We start from the raw sequence: 26,186 nt of genomic DNA, 5'->3' as shown, positions 1-26,186 counted from the left end.
GAAAGGAAAAAATGACAGCGTCCTAATTTGCCATTGAGGAATGCCACGATTAGCTCTATTATGAGCCCTGTTTCCTTGTGGAAATCAGATCTGTGCTGAAACGGTCCATGTCCGACACATCAGCCTACATTAGGAGGTCTGTATGCATGTGTCAGAGTGAGTTTAGTGAAGAGCTTAATGAATCCGACTCAGAGCTCTGCTGTGAATATGACTGACTGAGCAGCAGGTGCACACGCTCTTTATTCATCACACACGACTCGTTCCTACTGATATCTCTTAACGCTGGGGAAAACAATATAAAACAGTGCATATACATGTCAATCCATAACACTTTATTTAAGGGGGCACTTCTCACTCTTAACTACAATGCATATTATTAGCATACTGGCTGTTTATTAGCACAAATTCTACATGACCATTGCATTGTCATGTGTGACAGAGTAAAATATCTTCGCTCCTTTAAGAGTTACAACTTCAGTCTATTGCGTGGAAGAGAGCAGCCTGTTATTGGTCTGCGCTCACATTGGTTGTTGTCACATTGTGTTGATGCTCATTTGCATAAAACTAAGCTGTACTCTGCTCAAATTGTTGCATCACAAATGGCCCCGTCTCTGGAAATTGCCAACTTCCATTGAAAATGAATTGTCAGTGTGAACACTAAACTGACTGCCAATCAGTTACAGATAATAAAGCTGAAATACTTGAGTTTGACCAGAGCATATTTTTGAAAGCTCTATATTTTGCGTGAATAATACGTTTTCTACAGTGACTTTATGTAAGGTCCACCTTTCAGCGTGATACAAGAGTTTATTTTATGATCATAAGCAGCATCTGAGCATGAATGAAAATATATCTGCTAGTGGAAGAATGCAGTTCAACAAAGTACTATTAAAATTAATTTCCAAAAAGCAGTTTTATAAATGCTGTAAGGCCTGCTGTATGAATTCTGACCAAAACCACTGAACACAAGTCTTACAAGGCAAGGGTGTACATTTTATTTTGACTACTGCATTAAATTAATCACCTGAAAAAAACATAATGATAGTGTACGATATCACAATGAAATATTGAGATCACAAATGATTTCCACGCAACATTTGCATATCGTTTATGAAGCTTTTATAACAGATTTATAGTGTTTAGATTTATATGGTGTTTAGTCGGCTCTCCAAACCTGCAGCACATTTTTAGTCAAAGAAATTAAACGGTATGTTATAATACATACATTAAAAAGACACATCAAATAAAACTCTGATAGCTCAACATCACAATAAAAAAAACTGCAATAGATAAACAACATTTTAAAGCATAAATTAAAACTTTTTGCAGCATATGAGACAAAATGTCTTTCATCTTAAATCAAAAAAGAAAATTACAGTAAACAAAAATGTCAGGAATGTGTAGTATACAAATATGCCATCATTTCTTCTAATACTATTTAGTCTGTTCTTGTAAGTCCCTTGAAATCAAACCACAGTCAAATTACGATATACTAATATCATGACTGTATGTTATGAAAACAAGCATATGCATTACAAAAATCCCTGTAATTCAGTGATTTTATGGTGGTTTGATTAGTTCATTATTACAAACACACCCTGAGATCTTTCTTCCCTGACAAAACAACATCATGATGGAATGGGAAAAATAATTAATATTAAAATATTAATGCCACGATTACAACTAAAACATTGTTCACTTGGAATAAATGCCAAAACACTGGAACTGAATAACTTTACAGAAACAGAGTAAATGTGTCACTAGAAAAAGGCATTATTGAAATAATGGCACGACTATATGAGATATACATCTGATTTTTGAGTCTTAGAAAGGGTCTACCAATATTTCTTTAATGCCACATGCTCAATGGTTTTTCTTTGCATTGAAGATCTTATGAAAATAGGTCACTTCTATGGAAGCCCATTTCCACCACGGAATAAAAAATAAAGATAATTATGACTTTATCTCGCAATTCAGACTTTTTTTCTCTTGCAATTGAGAGTTAACATCTAATTTCTGCCTTCTTTTCTCAGAATCGTGTGATATAAACTCACAATTGCATGTTATAAAATCAGAATCGCAAGATATAAACTTGTAATCTGAGAAAAAAGGCAGAATTGCGAGAAAAAAAAAAAACAATTGTCAGATAAATAGTCGAAATTCCATATATTTCACCCAAAATCAAAGAAAAGAAAACTATTCTGTTTATTTGTGTTTAGTAAATGAAGCCTAATTTAACAAAACATTTTATTGCCTTTTACAGTTATGCCCCATAATTTAAATGATATATATATTGGTGACTTTCTTTTCATTGATTACTCTATAAATGGTCATTTTTTAAAATAAAATATTTGAATTACAATAATGCGCCGATTTGATTTAAATCAGCATTAATTATGGCAATACAATTTTAATTTATTTTGGCAGTACAGTAATTTGGAGAAAATGTTTAACTGCAATGAAAAAAAATGACATGCATAAAATCTTAAAGGTCCTAAAACTAAGCAAAAATATTTCTTCCTTTTGATTTTAGGGTGATGGACAGTTCTTGACAGTTTTCATGACATTTACCCTTTCAACCAGGGACTGAGGTTTATATCAGCCTTTGTGCAAAAGCAAACGTTCAGAATTACACAGAAATGGTGAGCACTATTAAAACATTCAGAACTCGGAGACAAAATGAAAAGTGCTAGAGTGAGATTGGTAAAGCACAGGCGGCGCTGATAAATGGGATCTCGCCTGCATCAGTGCTAGCATAAGGCGCGTGTGTGTGTGTGTGTGTGTGTGTGTGTGTGTGTGTGTGTGTGTCAGGACGGGTCAGGTACCAAACTCTAGCGGTCCACGCAGATATTAGGAATGGCTTTAGGGTGCGACCTGAAGCGGGGTTCAGGCTCTTCTCCCCTCGAGGACGCCATCACTCAAGCTTGGCTGCTTGATCGCAGACGGAGTCTTAGATTGTGATGTAATGCTGTCGGAGTTTAGCAACTAAAAACTCATGGGTAAGATTATGTCTGGTGATTATTCCCACGATCTGAAAGAGACACACAGATGACAAAACACCACTTTATGAAAATTCTTGCACAACGTGCGAAGCTGCGACAGACAGATTTTGCTATAAGTTTGACCGCAACATATAATCATTGCTGTTAATAATGCTCACCTTCTGTTTGATTACATGCCATTAACTGCTTGATTTTTACTGTACATTTCTGCCATATGGACATCAACTTGAGATCACCACTGATAAGCTATTACTAAATATAATGTAGAAACTTTTCTGTAAAGCTGCTTTGCAACGATTTGCATCATGAAAACGCTATACAAATAAACTTAGATGCGTCAATTACAAATTCTGCCAATGCATATGCCTCAATATTGAATCGTGAATTGTTTGTTTCAGTTAAGAATGTACAATGCTAAAAAAATTATTTGCAATCGTGTCAAATCTAATTGAATATTTTAACATTAAATTGCTTGCACACACAAAGCAGGGCTACTTTAGCATCACTTAGATACAATTCAAGTTTTTATAAAAATGTTGAATGATTTTATCTTTATTATTTTTTAATTTTATTTCAAGTTTTAGTAATTTTGTTTAATGAATTTATAAATGAAGACAAAAAAATTGAAGAGAGAAAGTTGCTTCTATATTTCTTTGTCACTGTGTTTCTAACAACGTGTTTAGATGTTTGTGTCTCAGACGTACCTCTCCCACCGCATTGACTACAGGTAAGTGTCGAAGTCCCATGGTCCTGAACAGATTGAATACTTGGGAGATGCGTGTATTTGGAGAGACTGTATATGGACAGGGGTTCATGTAAGGAGTCACATCCTGTTTAAGAAAAAAAAACACAAAGACAAATGAGTATAATTATGTCTGAGAGAGACCGCTGAACAAACTGTCATCACTGCAAGGCTCACTTTACAACAAGAGCACTTACACACTTTCAATTAACACCAATTAACAGCCATTACACACACATCCTAGATAACTGGATATAGAGCACTAGTTTATGAGCTGCTGTGAGCGTCACGACATTCCCCTGAAGAGACTTTACCACAATCATGCGTGGATTGAGAAGGGCCAGGTCGAGATCGTGGATGTCAGGGAATCGTGGGTAATCCTCAGTCATCTCTGAATGAGAGAGCCGTGGCTGTGAGGCGCTCTACAAAGGGCAGAGGAAAGAGAGAGAGGCTGCTCTCAAATGTATTTGGTTGCATCTACAGTTCAAACAGATCAATGTGTCTTACTCCGATAACCACTAAACAGACCCTTGTGAAAAAATACTACACTTTAACATTCTTTAAAAAGTACTTATAGAAATAATAAAAGAATATTCTTGCATGCAAACAAGCAGAGTCTTAATTGCATTTTATTTGGAATTAAAAGAGAAATATCACGAGTAGCTATGGCTGTATATCGGCACGGCTGTGATTCAGCAGTAGGTAATCACAGCGTGCTGATATACAACCATATCATCTTACGGCTACTTGTGTGATATTGCATTTATACAACAGTTCGACGGCACAAGTATGTCTTTTTTTTTGAGTTGCTTCATTGAAAGCTTCCTGTATTAAAAGCTTACTGTAGAGCAGGGGGGTCCACACTTTTTTGTCTGGGGATCTACTTTTCAGATGAGAAACTCTCAGAGATCTACCAAGTGAAAAATAAATACATAAAAAACAAACAAAAAACGATGCATCTTTATATTGCTTTAATTTAATTATTATTATTATTTTAAATAATAATTTAAAAGATAATGTTTAATTTTCTGTACAAGAACTGTGCCTGTATTTACATAAAGCAGTGGTTCTCTCTTTACTCCAAGACCCCCTCCTCTCCAAATCAGCAAGCCCAGCCTTTTCTATTCACTAAAAAACCTCTAGTGTTATTACGTTTCAATTACATGTAATTATTTTTAAACAAAACAAATATAAAGAGAAATTCAAACATTCCGTGTTCTTTTTTGCAAACATATTAAAGCTCAATACAGTAATTTTAACAAATAAGCACCAAGTCAATACCAAATGCAATACCAAACAAGACCACAGGGAGATGCCAAAGGACTGCATATAATGCTATGGATCCATGCATAATCACTAAACACAAAAATTAAACCATTCTGAATGTGTAGAAACTCAGCGATCTGAAGGTCGTTGTATACAGCTACGTGAATATACTGAACTGTGTTCAAGCTGAAATATGTGATCAGTGCGCTGAGAGTGTACCCAGTTTGTTTGCGCATCAATAATAATTAGGGATGCACGGTATTATCGGACTGATATCAAAATTGGCCGATAATGGCTTTAAAATGTAAATATCGTCATCGGCCCGATATGAACAATTAAGCAGTTATGTCTTGCCGATAAGAGGAATGTTAACTCACATATGCTAAGGGTGTGCTAGCAATTAGATCACAACAGCAGTATGGCTCATTCTTGAAGCAAAGTTTTGCCTAAATGATGATTAGATTGAATGTTTTGGATCTCTGCATTTAATCTGTGAAAGCACGTACAGAATGACCGTTCAGTGTGTGATAGAGTAAACAGTAATAGCACTTGCAGCGGCAGCCTCCCCCAGGTCCTAATGCCCGTACGGTAAGGAGTTTTGATCTGTGGGGGGGCGCTGTTGGCCTACTTCTAATTAAATTAAAAGTAAAATAGCCTACACAAATAACATTTAGACTGTTTCTGATTAAATAAAGCAGTAATCGATGTCATAAAATAATGAGTATGTTTTGATTTAAAAGGTCAGAAGCTATAGTTTGCATGGGAAAAAAAACAAACAAACAAACATGACCCTTGTAAATAAAATTATTTTATATATACTGATTTATTAATTCATGTATAATGTTTTATTTTTTAAACAAATCTTAAGCTCTAAAATTCTTTTGCTTTAGACCATCTACAAATGTTAAATCTTATAAATAAAATAAAATGTTAGGATTAACACTGCATCTTTCTGGGGGGAAAAAAATGTAGCGATAGATATATTGTTTATTTATAGTTATTTTCAAAGCTTCAATGTGCTGTCAAAAAAAACTTCATTATGGCTTATTTAATTCTAACAAATAAACAATATTTTAACAATATTCTTGTTAAAAACTAACCAAAATTAAAAATATTTTGCTCATTGTTTCTGCACAGGAGATACTTGGTTTTGTCTCCAAACAAAAAGGAAATATATCGGTATTGGGCAAAATTATTTGAAAAATATTGGCATATCGGCAAAATCCAATATTGTGCATCCCTAATAATAACGGACACATGCACACCTAATGCATGACCCCTGTATGTCACTGCAATCATCTTTACCTTGATTACAATCGTCATCCATTAAAACTTTAAGCTACTAGTGTGACAATGGCTTCTTTTATCTAACCGAGAGCTGTAGTTTGCGTATCATATGCTCATGCAGCGGTTTTGAGCCACCATTCAGTCTGTTTTTCACACTGCGCGATGAGAAACTGCTTGAGCTGCTCCGAAACAGAATATCACAGAATACAGTGGTGTGAAAAAGTGTTGGCCCCCTTCCTGATTTTAATTTTTTTTGCCTGTTTGTCACACTTTAATGTTTCAGATCAAACTAATTTAAATATTAATCAAAGATAACACAAGTAAACACAACATGCAGTTTTTATTGAAGTTTTTTATTATGAAGGGAAAACAAAATCCAAACCCACATGGCCCTGAGTGAAAAAGTGCTTGCCCCCTAAACCTAATAACTGGTTGGGCCACCCTTAGCAGCAACAACTGCAATCAAGCGTTTGTGATAACTTGCAACGAGTCTGTTACAGCGCTGTGGAGGAATGGCCCACTCATCTTGGCAGAATTGTTGTAATTCAGCCACTTTGGAGGGTTTTCGAACATGAACCGCCTTTTTAAGGTCATGCCACAGATTCAGGTCAGGACTTTGACTAGGCCACTCCAAAGTCTTCATTTTGTTTTTCTTCAGCCATTCAGAGGTGGATTTGCTGGTGTGTTTTGGATCATTGTCCTGCTGCAGAACCCAAGTTCGCTTCAGCTTGAGGTCACGAACAGATGGCCGGACATTGTCCTTCAGGATTTTTTGGTAGACAGCTGAATTCATGGTTCATTTATCACAGCAAGTCTTCCAGGTCCTGAAGCAGCAAAACAGCCCCAGACCATCACACTACCACCACCATATTTTACTGTTGGTATGATGCTCTTTTTCTGAAATGCTGTGTTACTTTTACGCCAGATGTAATGGGACACACACCTTCCAAAAAGTTCAACTTTTGTCTCGTCAGTCCACAGAGTATTTTCCCAAAAGTCTTGGGGATCATCAAGATGTTTTCTGGCAAAACTGAGACAAGCCTTTATGTTCTTTTTGCTCTGCAGCGGTTTTCGTCTTAGAACTCTGCCATGCAGGCCATTTTTGCCCAGTCTCTTTCTTATGGTGGAGTCATGAACACTGACCTTAACTGAGGCAAGTGAGGCCTGCAGTTCTTTAGATGTTGTTGTGGGGTCTTTTGTGACCTCTTGGATGAGTCGTCGCTGTGCTCTTGGGGTAATTTTGGTCGGTCGGCCACTCCTGGAAAGGTTCACCACTGTTCCATGTTTTCTCCATTTGTGGATAATGGCTCTCACTGTGGTTCGCTGGAGTCCCAAAGCTTTAGAAATGGCTATATAACCTTTTCCAGACTGATAGATCTCAATTACGTTCTTTCTCATTTGTTCCTGAATTTCTTTGGATCTCAACATGATGTGTAGCTTTTGAGGATCTTTTGGTCTACTTCACTTTGTCAGGCGAGTCCTATTTAAGTGATTTCTTGATTGTGAACAGGTGTGGCAGTAATCAGGCCTGGGTGTGGCTAGAGAAAGTTATCTTGCGCTCCCCCGGTTGAGAACCACTGACCTAAAGCATATTTAAATGTGCAATCTACCAGATTTGCCTTCGCAATCGACCTATTGGGCACCCCTGCTGTAAATTATTATGAGAGAGATGGACTGAGCACCTAAAAAAAAAACTTTTAAACCACATTCCGTGACACAAAAACAGTAAAACCGTAGTAGATTTGGGCATCCACCATGACACTCTCTGTGAGAAATACTGCAAGCGGGGTGATACAGTTTTCTGTTATCACTAAAACATTGCACTGCTGGAAAAGGCTCTCAGCCAATCAGATTCGAGGAGCAGAAAGAACTGTTGTATAAATTAACAAATAATATAGTTTAAATTTATATTACATGCAATTAGATGAACTTTTGATTGCTTTTTTGACCCAATTTTAAGTAGGTCTTAAAATAAGCTGACAGCAGAATATACTGACAAGCATTTATGATAAATAAAAGTTCTAATGAAACTTATGTCATGTCATTTTTAAATATGATTAAGTTGTAATTTATTACAAAATTAAAATATACTGAATGTAATACCGAATAGCAAAATATTTAAAATTATAATCAAGTACTTAACATGTGCTTTAGTATTCAGTCAGCACATCAAGGGTTCTTTAAAGCATGACAAAAATGTAAAACAATTTAAATACTTTTTTATTTAACAAATGCACTTTGTTGTAATGTGTAATGTCAAATTCAAATTTATAACAGTGTACTTAAGTGTGTTAACAAACAGCCATGAATGTACACCCTAAGTACACTTAATAAGTTGTCTTATATTTTAGTAATATTATATTACCTGCAAGTACAGTTTTTGAACATATACTTTTAAGATTTAAAGCACACTATATATGCACATTCAATAGAAAAAAAAAAAAAACCCATTCCATTTTTTTTATGAACGATTATGAAGACTCTCTCTGGAATCAAATACATTTCTTGTATTAAGTTCATATTGCAATGTAACATATTTCTGAGTGAAGCAGAATATCAAGCAAGAAATAATGTAGTGTACAGGACTTGATTTTACTTGATGGGATTTGATTGGTCGAAATGTGTTAGAACATTAATAATATTCTTAATCCATGCCCACACTCTCTTGATTAAATTTGCAACATGGTGGAGATTACATTTTAATAAAATACTATGAAACACATAAAACCAGAAACAGTTCTTAATAAAGTAAATTGATTCAGTATGTCATTCACTTTCAAGTAATAGTGAGAAAGTATAGGGCATAACCATAAGGGATGATTACAGGGATGAACTGACCGCCTTTGAAAAGACTAATAGAGTAAGATTAGGAAAATCGAGATGGGAAATAAAGGCAAGAGAAAAGGTGATGAGACAGGAAGAGAACAAACAAAAGGAAGAGAGAAGAATCAAAGAGGAGGGGTCTGACCGACTGGTTTTCAGCGTAGCAGACACCGCGGATCAGCAAGTTGACGAGCTGTGAGCGCAGGATGAGCCCGTGAAAGGTGAGCGACCGGAACCTCTCCTCCATGGTCCACTCCTCACTGGGAGACTGGTCCGGGTACAGGTTTGGGTACGGCACGTGTCTACCAACAACAACAGATAGCAGACACTCATTTAAAAAAGCAAAAAATGTCAGCGCGTTAACATATGACATATGATCTAGATTTACAATATTTAATATTCGGCTAACTGGACCTAGCTTCTTAAAGAATAATTTGCATTACAAATTAAATCAAAATTTGCATAGTTAGATACCTTAAATGGACACATTTGTTGAATATACAGTATGATCGGATGAGAGAAGCAACAGGATTTGATTAGGCTATAAATGCTGAGGCAATGTATCTCTCAATGTCACACTCTGCAGCCAGACTACTAACCTTTTCTTGCAAGAAAATAAATCTTCAAAAGTCTTTGTCAACGTTAACGCATTAACGCATGTGATTACTCTAAAAATTAACGCTTTAATATTTTAACACAAATTAATCGTTCGATAAGGTTTGACCCAACTTCTTGAGAACAGTGAGACACAGATCCGTGATAAGGGTACAGTGAACCAGTGTTGCCAGGGTTGCGGTTTTACCGCCCAATTGGGTTATTTTAAAAATACAGTCGCGGGAAAAATGACAGAGCCGTGGGTTGCGTTTTTTTGGGCTACTTTTATAATGTACCGCGGCCGCCCAAAGTATACACATGTGATCTCAAAAGGAAGTTATTACAAGCACTCGGTGGTTTAAAGTGAGTTCTGAGTAAAAGTGTCTTATGTAGCATGATGCTAATGTTAGCACTAATGCACCTGCAGAACAGGTCCAATTCTTCTTCATAGTGCATTTTATCATAATACTTCATGTAAGGTCGCAAGAAAATGTTTTGTTGCGTTTATTTAGAAATACTTTTGATAATAGTTGGGTAAATGTGTACTGGGATTGAAGCGATGTGGCTTGAATAAAGGCTGATAACGGCTGAATAAAAACAAAAGAATAATAAGGATTATGTCTCATACCTGGCGGAGGTGTGAAAGGTTCTGTTTTCATGCATTCCTTTATTTCAACACATTTACAGGTCAATCCTAGTATTTTCAATTTGCGATTTATTAACGCTATTAATTTTTTAAATCGATTGACAGCACTAATATATATGAACCTGGACCACAAAACCAGTCACAAGTAGCACAGGTACACTTGTAGCAATAGCCAACAATACATTGTATGGGTCAAAATGATCGATTTTTCTTTTATGCCAAAAAATCATTAGGATGTTAAGTAAAGATCATGTTCAATGAAGATATTTTGTAAATTTCCTACCATTAATATCCCAAAACTTAATTTATGATTAGTAATATGTATTGCTAAGGACTTGATTTGGACAACTTTAAAGGTGATTTTCTCAATATTTTGATTTTTTTGCACCCTCAAATTCCAGATTTTCAAACAGTTGCATCTCGGCCAAAATATTGTCCTACCCTAACAGCTTATTTATTCAGCTTTCAGATAATGTAAAAATCTCAATTTCAAAAAATTTCCCCTTATGACTGTGGTCCTGGGTCACATATGGAAATCTTAAAGGGAAAGGAGTAAAAAGCCTGTTAAATTCAAAGTGTGCCACTAAACACTGTTTTTGTTGTAAGAAACCTTGAATAAAATTATAAGTGGACTTCCAGGAGCTACAAATGCTTCAAAAGTACAGAATGTGGAGTAAATATTTGAGTGATAATATACACTACATACAAATCCATCTTGTGTTATATCAGACGATCAATGCTTTTCAGCAGGAACAGGGTGCTAATAGTTCTGGAGGTCAAAGTTGGCCGACTGACCTCCTCTCCAGCATCTGCTGAAGGATGTCCTGCCCTTCCTCCGCCGGCTCCACAGCAGTCTGCTCGTCACACACGTTGCGCAGCTCACTTGACGGGTATGATTTCATGGACTGACACCTCCGCCTCTGCTCCCCCGCACGCGTCAACACGCTGCTTTTCTGAAGAAGAAGAAACGTCAGAGAGAAGAACTGGGGTTTTTAGACATGGAAACAAAAGCCATACAATGAAGTTAAATTTTTTAACATTATTGCAAGTACCATGAACTAACAATGCACAATCATTTTGCAGAAATATGAATCCCGGTTGATGTTAATTGCTGAATTTGAATACCAATAGGTTAACATTAGTTTATTTTTACAGTACATTAAACTTTACATTTTAAAGTTAAATGAACAGTTCATGTATTACAAACAAATATCAATTAATACATGGAGGGTTTACTAAGTCTATTTGTCACTTAATCTGTGAGTTCCTAGTCATTTTAAAGACAACATGAAACAGTATTTCTCCTCAATAATGTGAACCTTTCGTATAATGTGAAAATTTCCAAAGTCAAACTGAAGATTCCTACTAAAATAATGTAGGACTCGATCAACCCATTTGGATTAGGTTGGATTTTGAAAACATTATTTTAGAGGTAGCGAAAGTTATTACGTATTAATGATGAATTTATGAAAAACCTTTTTAAAGAATCTGTTTTGAGAACAAACTTATAGCGAATGTGAAAAACCGCACTAGTTGAAGTAAAAACATGCACCCTCCAATTTTCTATGATAATCTGATCTCTAATTATGGCTCAGTTCCTTACTTTAGCGTAGTCCTTTTTATCATCCATCAACCATACAAAAAAACGTTTGATCACTCAGAAGTGATATTACACCCCTCCTTAAAGTATATGATCCGAGTTTCAAATAAAGCTAATGAAATCAATTCTGTGCTATTGAGTGAAACATTTAAAAACAGAAGACCATTTGCACCATCTTGTGGTCAAAATGCTGTAGTTCAATACTGCCCCAATTGGTGACGTCATGTTGTACCTTAAATTTGATATTGTTGCTTATGAGGATATTGCCCTTCATAAACTCCTTCTCGTTATCTCTGTTCTCGGTGACCACGGGGAAAGCGTGATAGACTGTGGTCCTCAGGATGCTGACCAGAGACTGGATACGGGTGTGAGGATACACGTATGTCAGGTTGGGCTCCATGATGTCACTGGCCGTTAATCTGAAAGACAGATTAAGAGAAATTAGAGGTAGAAAAAAATAAAGAACTACAGTATTTGGACATTTAATGTATGGATATCATTGCATTAGATATCAATTTCTTTTCAAAGAACATGCATTAGATGACAAATAATGCTATGAAACAGAGACATTTTTAAGTGTAGCTTAATATTTAAACACTTCTGAGCCACAAACTGTGGCACGTGAAATAATGTGTCCTCACTTGTCCATCTCGACCTCTGTTTCCCACTCCAGCAGCGGGACTCCCTTTAGGTGAATATGAATATCATATATTCCCTTATTAAAGAAATCTCCTGTCCACTTGGCCACCTGACAAAACACACAATGCCAGTTAGTAGTGTTGTTTTATTCCAGCGCGTTATCACGTGCGAAATTCGTTTTGCTTTTTCACGCTCAGTGTTTAAAAGCCTTTAGGAAGAAATTCATAAAGGGTGTGATCTGATATAATTTATATAGTTTTATTTATTAGTCACGCAAACAACCCAGATTATGATTTCCCATACAACAACAAAAGCAGATTTTAGATATCAAGTCATAACATTTTTTGTATTCCTACCATCAGTGTTATCATAATGGGAAGTCCGTATGTGATCTCATTGGTGGATTCAATTAAGATGACTGTCAGGCTGATGGTCATTCTGACCACACCTCCTAGAAAGGCAGCTGCTCCAATCAAGGCAAAGGTCCCCGAATATATTTGCATGTGGAAATTACTGCAATTACACACATTGAAAACAATATTATAAGTGTAGGCTAAGAAATTATGATGCACAAGACACAATAAATGTGTGTCCTGTTCCAACGGATGCCCAAAGGTAGTTCTTAAGAGACTGTAAACAGGAATAAATCTTACATCTTGAGGACGTTGGCCACTAAGCGTCCAAGTGAAGCTCCACAGAGAAGAGATGGGACAAATAGACCACTGGGGACGGACACACCGTATGTCCAACAGCTCAGAAAAAAATACAGCACAAAGAACAGCGAGAGGGTGACGGGACTGAAAGTAGCTGTCAACACAACCAGACAAAGTAGGGAGAAAGAGACAGAAAAAGATTAGAAAATAAAGAGGTACAAGTGATATGCACTTGAAGAACCTAAGTTGCAGGAGAAAAGGGGGCAGTACAATCAACAAAAGCAAAATATGCTGTGATGTGTGAATTAATCATAAACAGTATATGACTGCATGTCATTTTATTACCATTCTGGTGGAAGAGCTGGTGGATTGCCACCTCTTGAGGGTTGAAGAACAGGGTTGCCATGTCATTGTATGTGTTGTTGTAGCAGAAGAAGCGTCGTATGGTTGAGTTCACCTCCTCATTTACAGACCCCTACACAACAAACCATTACTGCACTTACGGACTGCACAAAAAACTACAACTTTCTCAGGGATGGCAAGTTCTAATTTTATACACTGAACAAAATTATAAACGCAACACTTTTGTTTTTGCCCCCATTTTTCATGAGCTGAACTCAAAGATCTAAAACTTTTTCTATGTAAACAAAAGGCCTATTTTGCTCAAATATGGTTCACAAATCTGTCTAAATCTGTGTTAGTGAGCGCTTCTTTGCCGAGATAATCCATCCACCTCACAGGTGTGGCATATAAAAATGCTGATTGGACAGCATGATTATTGCACAGGTGTGCCTTAGGCTGGCCACAATAAAAGGCCACTCTAAAATGTGCAGTTTTACTGTATTGGGGGGGGTCCAGGGGGGTCCGAAAACCAGTCAGTATCTGGTGTGACCATCATTTTCCTCACGCAGTGCAACACATCTCCTTCGCATTGAGTTGATCAGGTTGTCCACTCCTCTTCAATGGCAGTGCGAAGTTGCTGGATATTGGCAGGAACTGGAACACGCTGTCGTATAGGCTGATCCAGAGCATCACAAACATGCTCAATGGGTGACATGTCCGGTGAGTATGCTGGCCATGAAGGAACTGGGATGTTTTCAGCTTCCAGGAATTGTGTACAGATCCTTGCAACATGGGGCTGAGCATTATCATGCTGTAACATGAGGTGATGGTCGTGGATGAATGGCACAACAATGGGCCTCGGGATCTAGTCACGGTATCTCTGTGCATTCAAAATGCCATGAATAAAATGCACCTGTGTTCGTTGTCCATAACATACGCCTGCCCATACCATATCCCCACCGCAACCATGGGCCACTCGATCCACAACGTTGACATCAGCAAACTGCTCACCCACACAACGCCATACACCCTGTCTGCCATCTGCCCTGTACAGTGAAAACCGGGATTCATCCGTGAAGAGAACACCTCTCCAATGTGAGCATTTGTCCACTCAAGTCGGTGATGACGACAAACTGCAGTCAGGTCGAGACCCGTAGAGGACGACGATCATGCAGATGAGCTTCCTTGAGACGGTTTCTGACAGTTTATGCAGAAATTCTTTGGTTATGCAAACCGATTGTTGCAGCAGCTGTCCGGGTGGCTGGTCTCAGACGATCTTGGAGGTGAAGATGCTGGATGTGGAGGTCCTGGGTTGGTGTGGTTACACATGGTCTGCGGTTGTGAGGCCGGTTGGATTTGTACTGCCAAATTCTCTGAAACTCCTTTGGAGATGGCTTATGATAGAGAAATGAACATGCAATTCACGGGCAACAGCTCTGGTGGACATTCCTGCAGTCAGCATGCCAGTTGCACGCTCCCTCAAAACTTGCGACATCTGTGGCATTGTGCTGTGTGATAAAACGTCACATTTTAGAGTGGCCTTTTATTGTGGCCAGCCTAAGGCACACCTGTGCAATAATCATGCTGTCTAGTCAGCATCTTGATATGCCACACCTGTGAGGTGGATGGATTATCTCGGCAAAGGAGAAGTGCTCACTAACACAGATTTAGACTTGTGAACAATATTCGAGAGAAATAGGCCTTTTTTAAACATAGACAAAGACTGAGATCTTTGAGTTCAGCTCATGAAAAATGGGGGCAAAAACAAAAATGTTGCGTTTATAATTTTGTTCAGTGTAAGAACAAGCTGCAGTGTGGACCAGGATGTATGTGGACCAGGATGTATCTATATAGCAACCTATTTCAGAATCAGAATCAGACATGATTTACATGTGTATATCCTATATATCAGCAGTTGAAATGCTTGATCCTGTTATTTCATCTCAGCAAGTTATATTTACTTAATAATAATTCCTTACATTTATATTGTGCTTTTCTGGGCACTCAAAGCGTTTTACATAGAAGGAGGGGGGGGGGGGGTTCTCCTCATCCACCACTAGTGTGCAGCATCCATCTGGATGATGCGACGGCAGTCATAGTGTGTCAGAACGCCCACCACACACATCAGCTTATTGGTGGAGAGGAGACCGAGTGATGAACCCAATCAGTGTATGGAGTCCATGATGTTCAGAGGCCAATGGGCAAATTTGGCCAGGATGCCAGGGTTACACCCAGACTCTTTTTCGAAGGACATCCGGGTATTTTTTTTATGACCGCAGAGACTCAGGACCTCGGTTTAACGTCTCATCTGAAAGACGGTGCTTTTTTACAGAATAGTGTCCCCATCACTATACTGGGGTGCTGGGACCCACACAAACCACAGGGTGAGCACCCCCTGCTGGCCTCACTAACACCTCTTCCAGCAGCACCTGGTTTTCCATGGAGGTCTCCCATCCAGGTACTGACCAGGCTCAACCCTGCTTAGCTTCAGTGGGCAACCAGTCTTGGGCTGCAGGGTGATATGGCTGCTCACTTACAATGCCTTCATCTGTACTTAAAGCACTAAATGTTTGCGAAACTTAAATCAGTATCATAGCTGACTGATTGTTTATATTTGTTTTACCCACCTTAAAGGGGTCATATGATGCAATTTCATGTTTTCCTTTGTCTTTGGAGTGTTACAAGCTGTGTGCATATATAACATCTGTAAAGTTGCAAAGATTAAAGTCTCAAACCCAAACAGATGTTCTTTATAAAAGATAAGACTCTACCACACCCTCCTAAAACGGCTCATTCAAACACGCCCCCACGTCAACGTCACGGTGTGGGAAGATTTGCAAAACACCGCGCAAACTTATACGCAATGAAAGGCGGCAGAACTATTATTCTCGCTGTAGTATTGTTGCTGCCGCCGGCACCATGTCCTGTAGACGCTGTGTGTTTCGTTGTGAAAGTACTTTGTTTGGGCTTCCAAAAGAGAGCACAACTATAAATCAGTGGTTAATTTGTATTTACAACACTGTTCCAGAACAGTTCAACCCAAATATTAGAGTGTGTGCAGCACATTTTACGGAGGACTGTTTCCTGAACCTGGAAGAGTAGCTGTGCACACTATAAAGTGGGGCAATTCAAACTTTGCAAGGACAGTCTGGCGCTTCTGACTCTCAGCCTGTAAGTATGTTTTCATATTTAAAGAATTTGCCACTGACTATTCAAATGCGAGTTTTGAGCAGTGTAGAGTAGTGCTTGATGTTTCTCGTTTCTCCGATCACAAATGCAGACATGGTAACGTTTACGTAACGTGACGCATAAAAATAAGTCATTATAATCAGTAATTATGTCCCCACTGGATGCAACAAATTAATATACAAAATTATAATGGGTTTTATTGTTTTTGTCTCGTCGCACCAGGACACGGCATCACAATATGGTAAGGCCATATTGAGCTACGAAGAGGACCAGACTGTACTGCTGTAGCCTCACAGTCAAACTCCTGACTATCATCACATCAAATCATATATAAGAAAAACCCAGCAAAAGAGAGAGACACAGAAAAATAGCGGTAAAAGAAGGAATGAAAGACTGAAATTAAAAGAGAGAAAGGAAGCTGGTTTGAGACTGACCTGTGTTGATATATTGTTATTGGTGGAAACTAAATCTCGACACTCCCCCAGAGTCACTGATGCCCCGAAGATCACTAGTGTGGTCACCATACACACCAGCAGACTCTCCAGCACCCTGCCAATCAAACCAATACAGCGTCAGACAACTACTCTCATGTTATCTGAGCAGTCAATTCTCCAGTTGGTTTGAGTAGTTTTGTTCAATACAAATTCATAACTGAGATCTCCAGGGGTGCAAACTCATCAGGAGTCAAGTTAATTCACATTTCACTCAATGGCAAGTCAAACTGCCGTATAGGGAGAAAATGTTACACACTGCAAAAAATGCTTCACTTACATTTTCTGTCTTGTTTCCAGTCCAAATATCTAATAACTCTTAAGTCGAATTTTTTAACAAACAAAAGAAAGCAGCAGCCTCACACGGCAATCACCATTTAAACTGGAACACCATAATTTGCAGCAGATACAAAAGCATTCCGTCCGAAATATGGACAGTTGCCTGCAGCGTCTAAAAGTTAGGCTTCAGGAGTGAGATTGGTTGGATGAGGGAAACAACATTAAGATAAGCCAATCAGAGGCAGAGTAGGGCGGGTCCATTCCTTTGCCAACAGGGGGAAAAAACGCTACAGGTGACGTGACACAGATGACTCGCAGATACGACGACGACAACTATGACCCCGATCCCCTCCCTCTTTTTTTTACACATCTACACGATTCACGTGAATGACCTATTTCAAGGTGAAAACGGTGAATTTCGCCGAAAGGTGACAAGTTTGCACCCCTGGATCTCTCTCGGGTACCTGATGAATCTTGCTTTGGGGTGAACGTTTCTCATGCGGTATTTTGCAAGACGTTTGTTGAAGCAGTTGAAGAGAGCGCCGAGCAAACCTCCTGCCACCCCCATCAACACAAAAAACGCCAAATCTACTGCCGTCCACAAATGACACGTCTTATCTCCGTCTACACACTGCAGAAAGCAAAGAAAAATAGATAAGTTAACACCACACATCTGATTGATTTGTTTTTCCAATAATTCCTGGATTACTTAGAAGTCCACACAAAATCCATTCACAAGTGACCGAATGTGAAGTTCACCAACAAGATCATGTTCATTTACCCCAATAGTTTTCATTAATTTTTATTATCACTGTAATGTACCTATAATAGAAGGCTAAAATAATGATGAATAAACTGCATTTTGGCATCGGTAAACTTTTTTTTTCCTGCCCAAGTATATTTAAATAATATAAAAGAAAAAAATCCTTCAATTAGAATTTCATACAATTTGATGAACGATTAAGTTTTTTTTTTTTTTTTTTTTTTTTAGAATAGCATACATTGATAATGAGTCATTTACAATAAGAGTACAAAATATGGCATTTAAATATTTAAGTGTAGAAAATAACTAGTGCTAGGACTTTCTGTTCTAACTTTATTCTATTATTTTTCTATTTAAAAAATAAATAAAAGCATCTGCTAAAATGTAAATGATTAAATGAAAAATGAAGAGGTCATGAAATGATGTAAGAGGACATGACAGGATTATTTCCATATTATCATCTAATTGACATATCAGCACAATGTGAATGCATATAATAAAGGGCTTTGATGTATTTCTGTAGCTTTTTTTACCTTAAACTCTCCAAAGTTGAGCAGGCCAGGCAGCTGGAATGATCCCCATTTATTGAAGTTGATCCCAGAACGAAAGAAGTTGAGTGTAAAAGTGGCAGACATGGAGCAGAACAACTTTAATATAGAAGAGAGACAGAGAGAGAGAATTATAAACTGAACTTTCTCAGCACATACCAAAAATACATGACCAAAACCCTACATAATATATCCACATACCACTTTCCATGTGAGGGCCTGGTTCCAGAAGGACGACCCCTCCTCCAGACTGAAGAGTGTGCCCCCTATGGGTGCCCCGAAGGCAGCCGCAACTCCAGCCGCTGCACCCGCCGACACGAAATCCCTCTTGTCCCTGAACACATAAAGTAAACAAAAACATAATTGATAAAATCCCAACTGACCTCGTTTAGTTTATTTATACCACTTCCTGGTCATATTGTGCATGTTTCAATAATATTTTTAATATTATTTATGAAATAATTATTTAATATTTACAATAAATAGTGTAGGATACAATAGGGATGGGCAATATGAGCACAATCTTAACACAGTATGAGGGTTTTTTGTTTGTTTTTTCCCGATAATTATATATAATCAAAATATTTATTTTTGCATAAGGTTTTTATGATATCAATTTGATACCAAAAATTTCACAATTCTCATCAATTTCAATATCACACACAAGTGTTAAAAAAACACCCAAGCTTACTGAAGACAAGTAAAAGAACTAAGAAAACAATTACAAGCAACGGGACAAAAATCTACAAAAATCTACGGACACAAATGAATCAGACCTACGTGAAAAACTTCAAGAACTAGAAATTCAAAATGCTTCTGGAATTGTATGTTATGCACAAAAGAAACCCCGCATAGTCTTCACTGCGTAAAATAACTACAGATTTATTCCTATTAACACAAGTGATTCAGCAAGAGATTTTCTCTCGTTTGTTGTTTGATAAACATTAAAGGGGTGGTTGATTGCAATTTCACTTTTTTAACGTTAGTTAGTATGTAATGTTGCTGTTTGAGCATAAACAATATCTGCAAAGTTGCGGCACTGAAAGTTCAATGCAAACGCAGATGTCTTTTAAAATTCTGGCAGTTTAATGCCTACATAAACGGCTCTAGGGACTACAACGAGTTACTTCCTGGGTTTGTGACATCACATGCCTACTTCCCGGAGCACATGATGCTGAGCTGAGGGGCGATGTTTAGACGCACACTAGAGGCGGTTTAGCCAATCACAACACAAATGTACACTTGCTCCCTACCAGGTGTAAATGTGCGTAAAACGTTCTGTGTTCTTTTTGGCAAACTGATGGCACTGAATTTTGATGCACTGCCATTATAATATTTTACAAGTTCGTTTGCTCTTTATTTTTTTGTAGCTGAGAGTTGATAAACTGTTTTGCTTTGGGTAGAACGCAGCGCTCGTCACTGTCAATTTTTACCCAGCTGTCCAATCAAGGGAGGAGGGGCGGGACAAATACTACACCAACCAATCATCCTACTTGTACAACAACTGAACAACAGAAGTTAATATTACTGGTTACTGCATTTTTATATTCAGTATTATTCTTCCAAATGAGATACTAGTAATACGTTACTGCCGTGGATATTCCTTATCACAGCAACCAATGCATCTCATCTGGAAAAAACCAAAGTGTTCAAGCGCCGCCAGCCGGCCGTTTTCAGAAGAGCACCTGGCATTTTTCAGCTGGCCATAAACGCTTTGGTGGACACATGTTATTGAATATTTATTGATATGGACTATTAATCTTTGTTGCATAATGGCTGCCCACTGCTCCGGGTGTGTGTTCACGGTGTGTGTGTGTTCACTGCTGTGTGTGTGTGTGTGCACGTTGGATGGGTTAAATGCAGAGCACGAATTCCGAGTATGGGTCACCATACTTGGCTGAATGTCACTTCACTTAATCTTTGTTGCATATATGCAATATACTGGAGCCAAACCTGAGAAAGTAGACCAGAATATTCCACTGCGTTCCTGGACACGCAATTTGCATAGCTGTAATTCGTTATGCTAATTATGAATGAGCGTGCACGAGCACCCTATTTACGAATGATTGGAATTCATTAACATCCGCATGTTTAACTATCAAATCGGACGTTTACGAAGCGTTTGTCAATCCGGAGGAGAGTTTTTGGGAAGGTCCGTTTTACGCGCAAATTACTCCGAATTTACTCCTATATTTATGAATGTTTCACGAATGAGGCCCAATGTGTTTGATGAATGTGTGAAAAATGTGTTTTTTATAAAACGATGCTTGAACATGTTTGACTGCACCCCATAAACACAATCAAGCGTAGGAAAAAAAAAAAAAAAAAAGTCAACCACCCCTTTAATGACACAGATAGCACCAGGTTTATTAGGCTGCTGTCACTTTAAGACTGAAAGAACGGATACACATGCATGCAAATGAAATACTGATACACATGCATTTTCTTTCTCAACTGTTCACTTAAGACATAAATGGTTGATTTTACAAGGATACTCGCGTGTTTCATGTGCATGCGCTCAAACCTTCTCTCAGACAGTGTGCACATATTAGGGGTTGTGTCGACTAGTCGACTTTAATGCTCTGCCATGACGCTTTAAGCTTGTGGTCAACATTTGCGTTCCATTTCCAGACAAATAAATGCATACTCAAAAAGCGCTCCACAAGACATGTGTGATTATAACATCTGGACGCTCGAAACTGAACGGGAGGATGCATGTTTAAAACAGCTTATTGTGCAGGTAAGTTAATCGCCGTTCTAATCTAATGCGCTGATGCATTATAACGCACACACATAGCGACTCGCAGAAATGTATCGTCAACACAGTTCCATGATTTCTCAATAATATAGCTTAGAATAGGAAACGTTCTAGCATCTATTTCTTAACTAAATCCCACAGTTTCACTATTAGTTGTAAAACGCAATCGCTCTCACACTAACGCATCTGTATCTGATTTAGAATGAGTAATCTGTGAGAAATATAACGACCCAAAGAACTGATAAAAATGAGCTGTTATAATAGGTTTGAATGCCACTTAATGATTTACATTTATTTTGTGCAAAGTAATGAATGATTTAGTGATTGTTGCGTTGTAGTGCTCACCTGTCACTGCGGAAATAGGGAAAGTGAAAGTGGATATTCTTGAAGGTGATGCTCTGAAACTAACCATAGAGACAAGCATGCTTTCATTAGTGTATGACTGACAAGAAATATAATGCATAAATGAATCACCCGGTTACATCAGAACACATAATCATTAACCATCTAAAGTAAAGTATTCTCAACCTCAACAATCTTGAATAGGAGAATGGTTAAAGATTAGTCAAATCAGTGCTTAGTTTATTATTTGGATACATGAGCATGTGGAGGAGTACCTGAGGAAGACCTGCTCCTACTATCGCTCCGCTGTGAATCATTGGTCCCTCTTTACCCACAAACAACCCTGAAACAAAAACAATACTGAATCAGCATGGAACATACCACTGTCATTTGGCTTCATAGCTCTGATCAACACCATGCAGTTTCTTGACATTACCAGAATAAGGCCAGTTTACACAGATTATTCTTAAAAATCTGAATCAAAAAGCGGCAATCACCACCATTAGTCTAATACAGCAAAGAGACAGATTGTATTCTAATCTTTGTCTGTGCTGATATAGACCATTCTCCTCATCGTTACCTCCAGCAACAGCGAACAGGACTCCTGTGACCTTACATATGAAGGTTCGCAGTCGCACAATGCCGGGAATCTTTACTCCGTTCAGGTAACTTTTAATTTCTGGGATACCAGACCCAGCTGCAACAGGCTATAACACAGAAAAAAATGATTGTATACTACACACACACACCACAAACCACTGTACAATTATTAATTTGGCTTTGTTTAACCCGCATTTTTGATTTTATGTTAAAATTATCTCAGACATACATACACATATATTATTTTACATATACTGGCAGTTAAAAGTGTGGCATAATTAAGATTTATTGATGTTCTTTTCCTATTTGATTAAAACTGTAATATTGTAAAACATTATTTACAATTTAAAATGAACTGCTTTTTATTTGAATATATATATTAAAATGTAATTTCTTCCTGTGATCAAAGCTGTATTTTCAGCATCATTACTCCAGTCTTCAGTGTCACATGATCCTTCAGAAATCATTCTAATATACTGATTTGCTGCTCAAGAAACATTTTAATATTATTTTACTGTATTTATATTAAATATATGCTGCATTGGTGAGCATAAGATTTGTAATGTATAAGAGGTTCTTCCCTCTGGTGTTGTGTGTAATGACTTTATTCTTGAACATGAGCCTGAGATGTTCTTACCTCAATGAGCACCAGAACGCTGGAGATGAATATGAACATCATATTGAGAGCCAGCAGCTCCAGTAATGAGAGAGCTAGACAGCCATTTGCACTGCATTCCTCCACGGCTGACGCACACGTCAAGGACGCCACTCAGCAAATAGTGCAAAATTACACAAACCACAACAAAGAGGAACTGAGAAGAAAGGATACATTGTCCAACCAAGCTGAACTTGAGCTGAGTGAAGAGCCGCACGAAGAAATCAACAAACAGACCAGTCTGAAATAAAAAAAATGAAGTAAAATAAAATTCAAAAATCACCATTTTATCAGACCACAGAAATTTTTAGGGAGGTGAAACTACCCCCCCCCCCCCCCACACACACACAACAATTAAATAAATAAAAATATTTAATATAATATAAATATTTATTTAATAAAAAAAAAATAATAATTTAATTAATTATTTTGGGGAGGATGAGATGTGTTTAAATTGTAAACATTTTAAAAATAAAGTTTAAATATATCTGTAGGCATTTGTATGTACTAAATGTAAACACTAAATAATATCAAAGAATACTAATGTTAATACTGCGGACACAAAATGTTTCCATCAGACATCGAGAATCGATAGAAGTGACTTCAAACTGATCAATTTATTGTTACCTTTAAGATCTGAAAACACAGACATACTCATATTATTCTTTATTATATCCCAGTGACATTTGATTTTAGCCAAATCAAGTAATGAAATCTATAATTTTCTATAAACCACCCCAAAACTTACCAGTCCTGTTGATACTCCAATTGCAAAAACCAAAATCCACTTTATCGCTTCATACTTTCTGGCTTTCTGTACGAGAAATGAGATAAGACACTTGGTAAACAGGGACTTGGCATCATATGAATATAATAAATGAAGACATTACACATTTTACCTTATTATCCAACCCCTCCAAAACCTCCAGGAATGGCTCATTAATGCACCGGTCATAATCCAAACTCTAAAACGCCAGACATAAAGACATGCAGCATGCATGCTTTTTAAACATATCCATTATAATAATTGTTATTGGAAGTCTAATCTGTCCATTATTCACGAACCTCATAGTCTTTTCTGGGCAGTATTTCATCCTCATCTTCTCTGGTTTCACCCAGTATTGTCTAACAAGCAAAAGGCAGCAATAAAATCAGGTTAAGATGTTCAGAAAAAGTAAAACCCTTATCTAATGGTTTATTATTGGTGTTTTCCCAGGCTGGGACCCCAGTCCTTAAAATGAACAGATGGCCTGTATTGACTCTAAACAATGGATTGACTATTTCTGAGCACATTTCTCTTTATTATACCAAGAATAATGACTGATGCAAAAGATTGGTCTACAATATTAGCATTACTTTACAACACATTGACAGCATTACATCAGGTTGATCATCATATCGAGAAATACAGGTTGTGTCTCTCATAACCTGGTCAGCTAAACCTAATGATATATTGTCCAGAGCTGACCAACAATGCCGTCTAGATAGGGAGCACACTAGATTCAGAAACAGTTACACTTTCATGTTCAATTAAAAAGTATAGACTTGGTTTGATAGCTAAACTCACTGTTAATGTACACTTGATTCACATCAGGCTGTTTACAGTCAGTTTGGGTGGAGACCAACAGATGAAGCATAGTTTACAGCATCAGAATGAACTCACGTTTCATTCAACAGATAAGACAAATAAAATATTGTATACCAGCTCCTCTGGTGTTCTTGTTTCGCCTTCATTGCAGCAGCACTGACAACACAAACACCCTCCACAGCACGCCATCTTCAGCAGCACGCCTGATCACGTGACCATTGCTGCGTCCCAATTCGCCTACTCACACTATGCCCTAAAAGTATGTACTCTTTTTGTGAAGAATAAGTACATACTAATGAGTATGTAGCAGAATCGTAGGCACGCTTATTTGGTCATAGCTGCGTCTTTAACGGACGCTCTGTTGCTTAGTTACGTACTATCATCTTATCACAGTTAACATCATCCACATTTCTCTAATTTGATTTCCTACCGTATTGGAGAGAAATAAAGAAGCACATCGCGGGTGAGAACTCTGCTCGTGTGTTTGCATCATGATACATTTAAAAGTTAATGACCAAACGTATCAGTATAAAGGTTCGCAGTGTTGCTGCAGATGAAATATAATGTGGATAACATTAAATTAATATTTTTAATCAGGTTAGACATTGATTATTTATCACTCCCTTTCTCTACTTGTCCGTCGGTCGCGCTTATCCGCCATGTTTGTAGTTTTGTAACATTTTTATGCATGTTTGTAGTTCTAATCGAATCCTCGTCCACAGCGCAATGTGTGAAGGGCAGAGCCCGTGAAGTGAGTTCTTTGTAGGATGTAGGGCATGTCTCGTATACGCGTTTGGAACGGGCAAAATTACAGCGCTCCAAAAGTTGTTGCAAATAAATATTTCTTCTTACTGTTATTATGTTATTCAAATACTGTCTAATTGTGTCTTATTTGCTATTAAACTTTTTCGAACTAAACTTGCTAACAATAAAGTCTTAAATCATATTTCTTTCACTGACGAAAATATTTTATACATAATACATAAAAACAGGGTGGATAGTATGCACATTGGGACGCAGGGATACTATGATTTGGCACATACTATTTCTATTTTCGAATACTATTTAGGACGGATAGTATGCGAATTGGCACGCAGCACATCACACAGACCAGCTGAGGTATTCAAGCGCGCACCAGCTGCGCAGCTTTAACGCAGATTGTGTATGTAGTACCATACCTGTATGCTATGACTAATCACTAATCTATGATATGCATATTAGTGATAAAGCTAATTAAATGAAATTATTTCATTTTCATTTTCACTGTGACAAGGCATGTTCCATGACAAATTGAAAAATAAAATGCAGTTGGTGATTTGATTTCATTTACACTGCAATCTCGAGGCAAAGCTGCCAATCTTATAATGAAAAGGCAAACG

At 37.6% G+C, this 26,186-nt stretch overlaps 1 protein-coding gene across 1 annotated transcript; it reads right to left on the bottom strand.

Annotated features, from left to right (window-relative positions):
• Nucleotides 1-974: 974 nt before the first annotated feature.
• Nucleotides 975-25,006, bottom strand: LOC306848119 (H(+)/Cl(-) exchange transporter 6-like). Its single transcript, XM_079382481.1, has 23 exons — nt 24,922-25,006; nt 24,285-24,344; nt 24,119-24,184; nt 23,968-24,033; nt 23,394-23,460; nt 23,202-23,308; nt 22,545-22,671; nt 22,240-22,307; nt 21,968-22,026; nt 19,066-19,198; nt 18,850-18,963; nt 18,018-18,184; nt 17,218-17,332; nt 13,598-13,727; nt 13,253-13,406; nt 12,956-13,112; nt 12,602-12,708; nt 12,193-12,379; nt 11,156-11,313; nt 9,266-9,422; nt 4,059-4,166; nt 3,707-3,832; nt 975-3,031 (listed from the first exon to the last, which is right to left on the bottom strand). The coding sequence occupies exons 1-23, from the start codon at nt 24,994-24,996 to the stop codon at nt 2,951-2,953; spliced, it is 2,589 nt and encodes an 862-aa protein (XP_079238607.1). The 5' UTR covers nt 24,997-25,006; the 3' UTR covers nt 975-2,950.
• Nucleotides 25,007-26,186: the final 1,180 nt, after the last annotated feature.

This window comes from Barbus barbus (genome assembly GCF_936440315.1).
Source record: "Barbus barbus genome assembly, chromosome: 28".
In the NCBI taxonomy this organism is placed as follows: Eukaryota; Metazoa; Chordata; class Actinopteri; order Cypriniformes; family Cyprinidae; genus Barbus; species Barbus barbus.
This window is presented reverse-complemented; position numbering and strand designations above follow the sequence as displayed.

Bases quoted from the DNA above. Each gene is read 5' to 3' on its own strand.
- LOC306848119 (XM_079382481.1), bottom strand. From the start codon at position 24,996: ATGGCGTGCTGTGGAGGGTGTTTGTGTTGTCAGTGCTGCTGCAATGAA. The intron at 24,034-24,118 runs GTAAAATGTGTA...TTTCTCGTACAG, and splicing joins TGGAGGGGTTGGATAATAAG to AAAGCCAGAAAGTATGAAGC. The intron at 4,167-9,265 runs GTCAGACCCCTC...TGCCCTTTGTAG, and splicing joins GCTACGCTGAAAACCAGTCG to AGCGCCTCACAGCCACGGCT.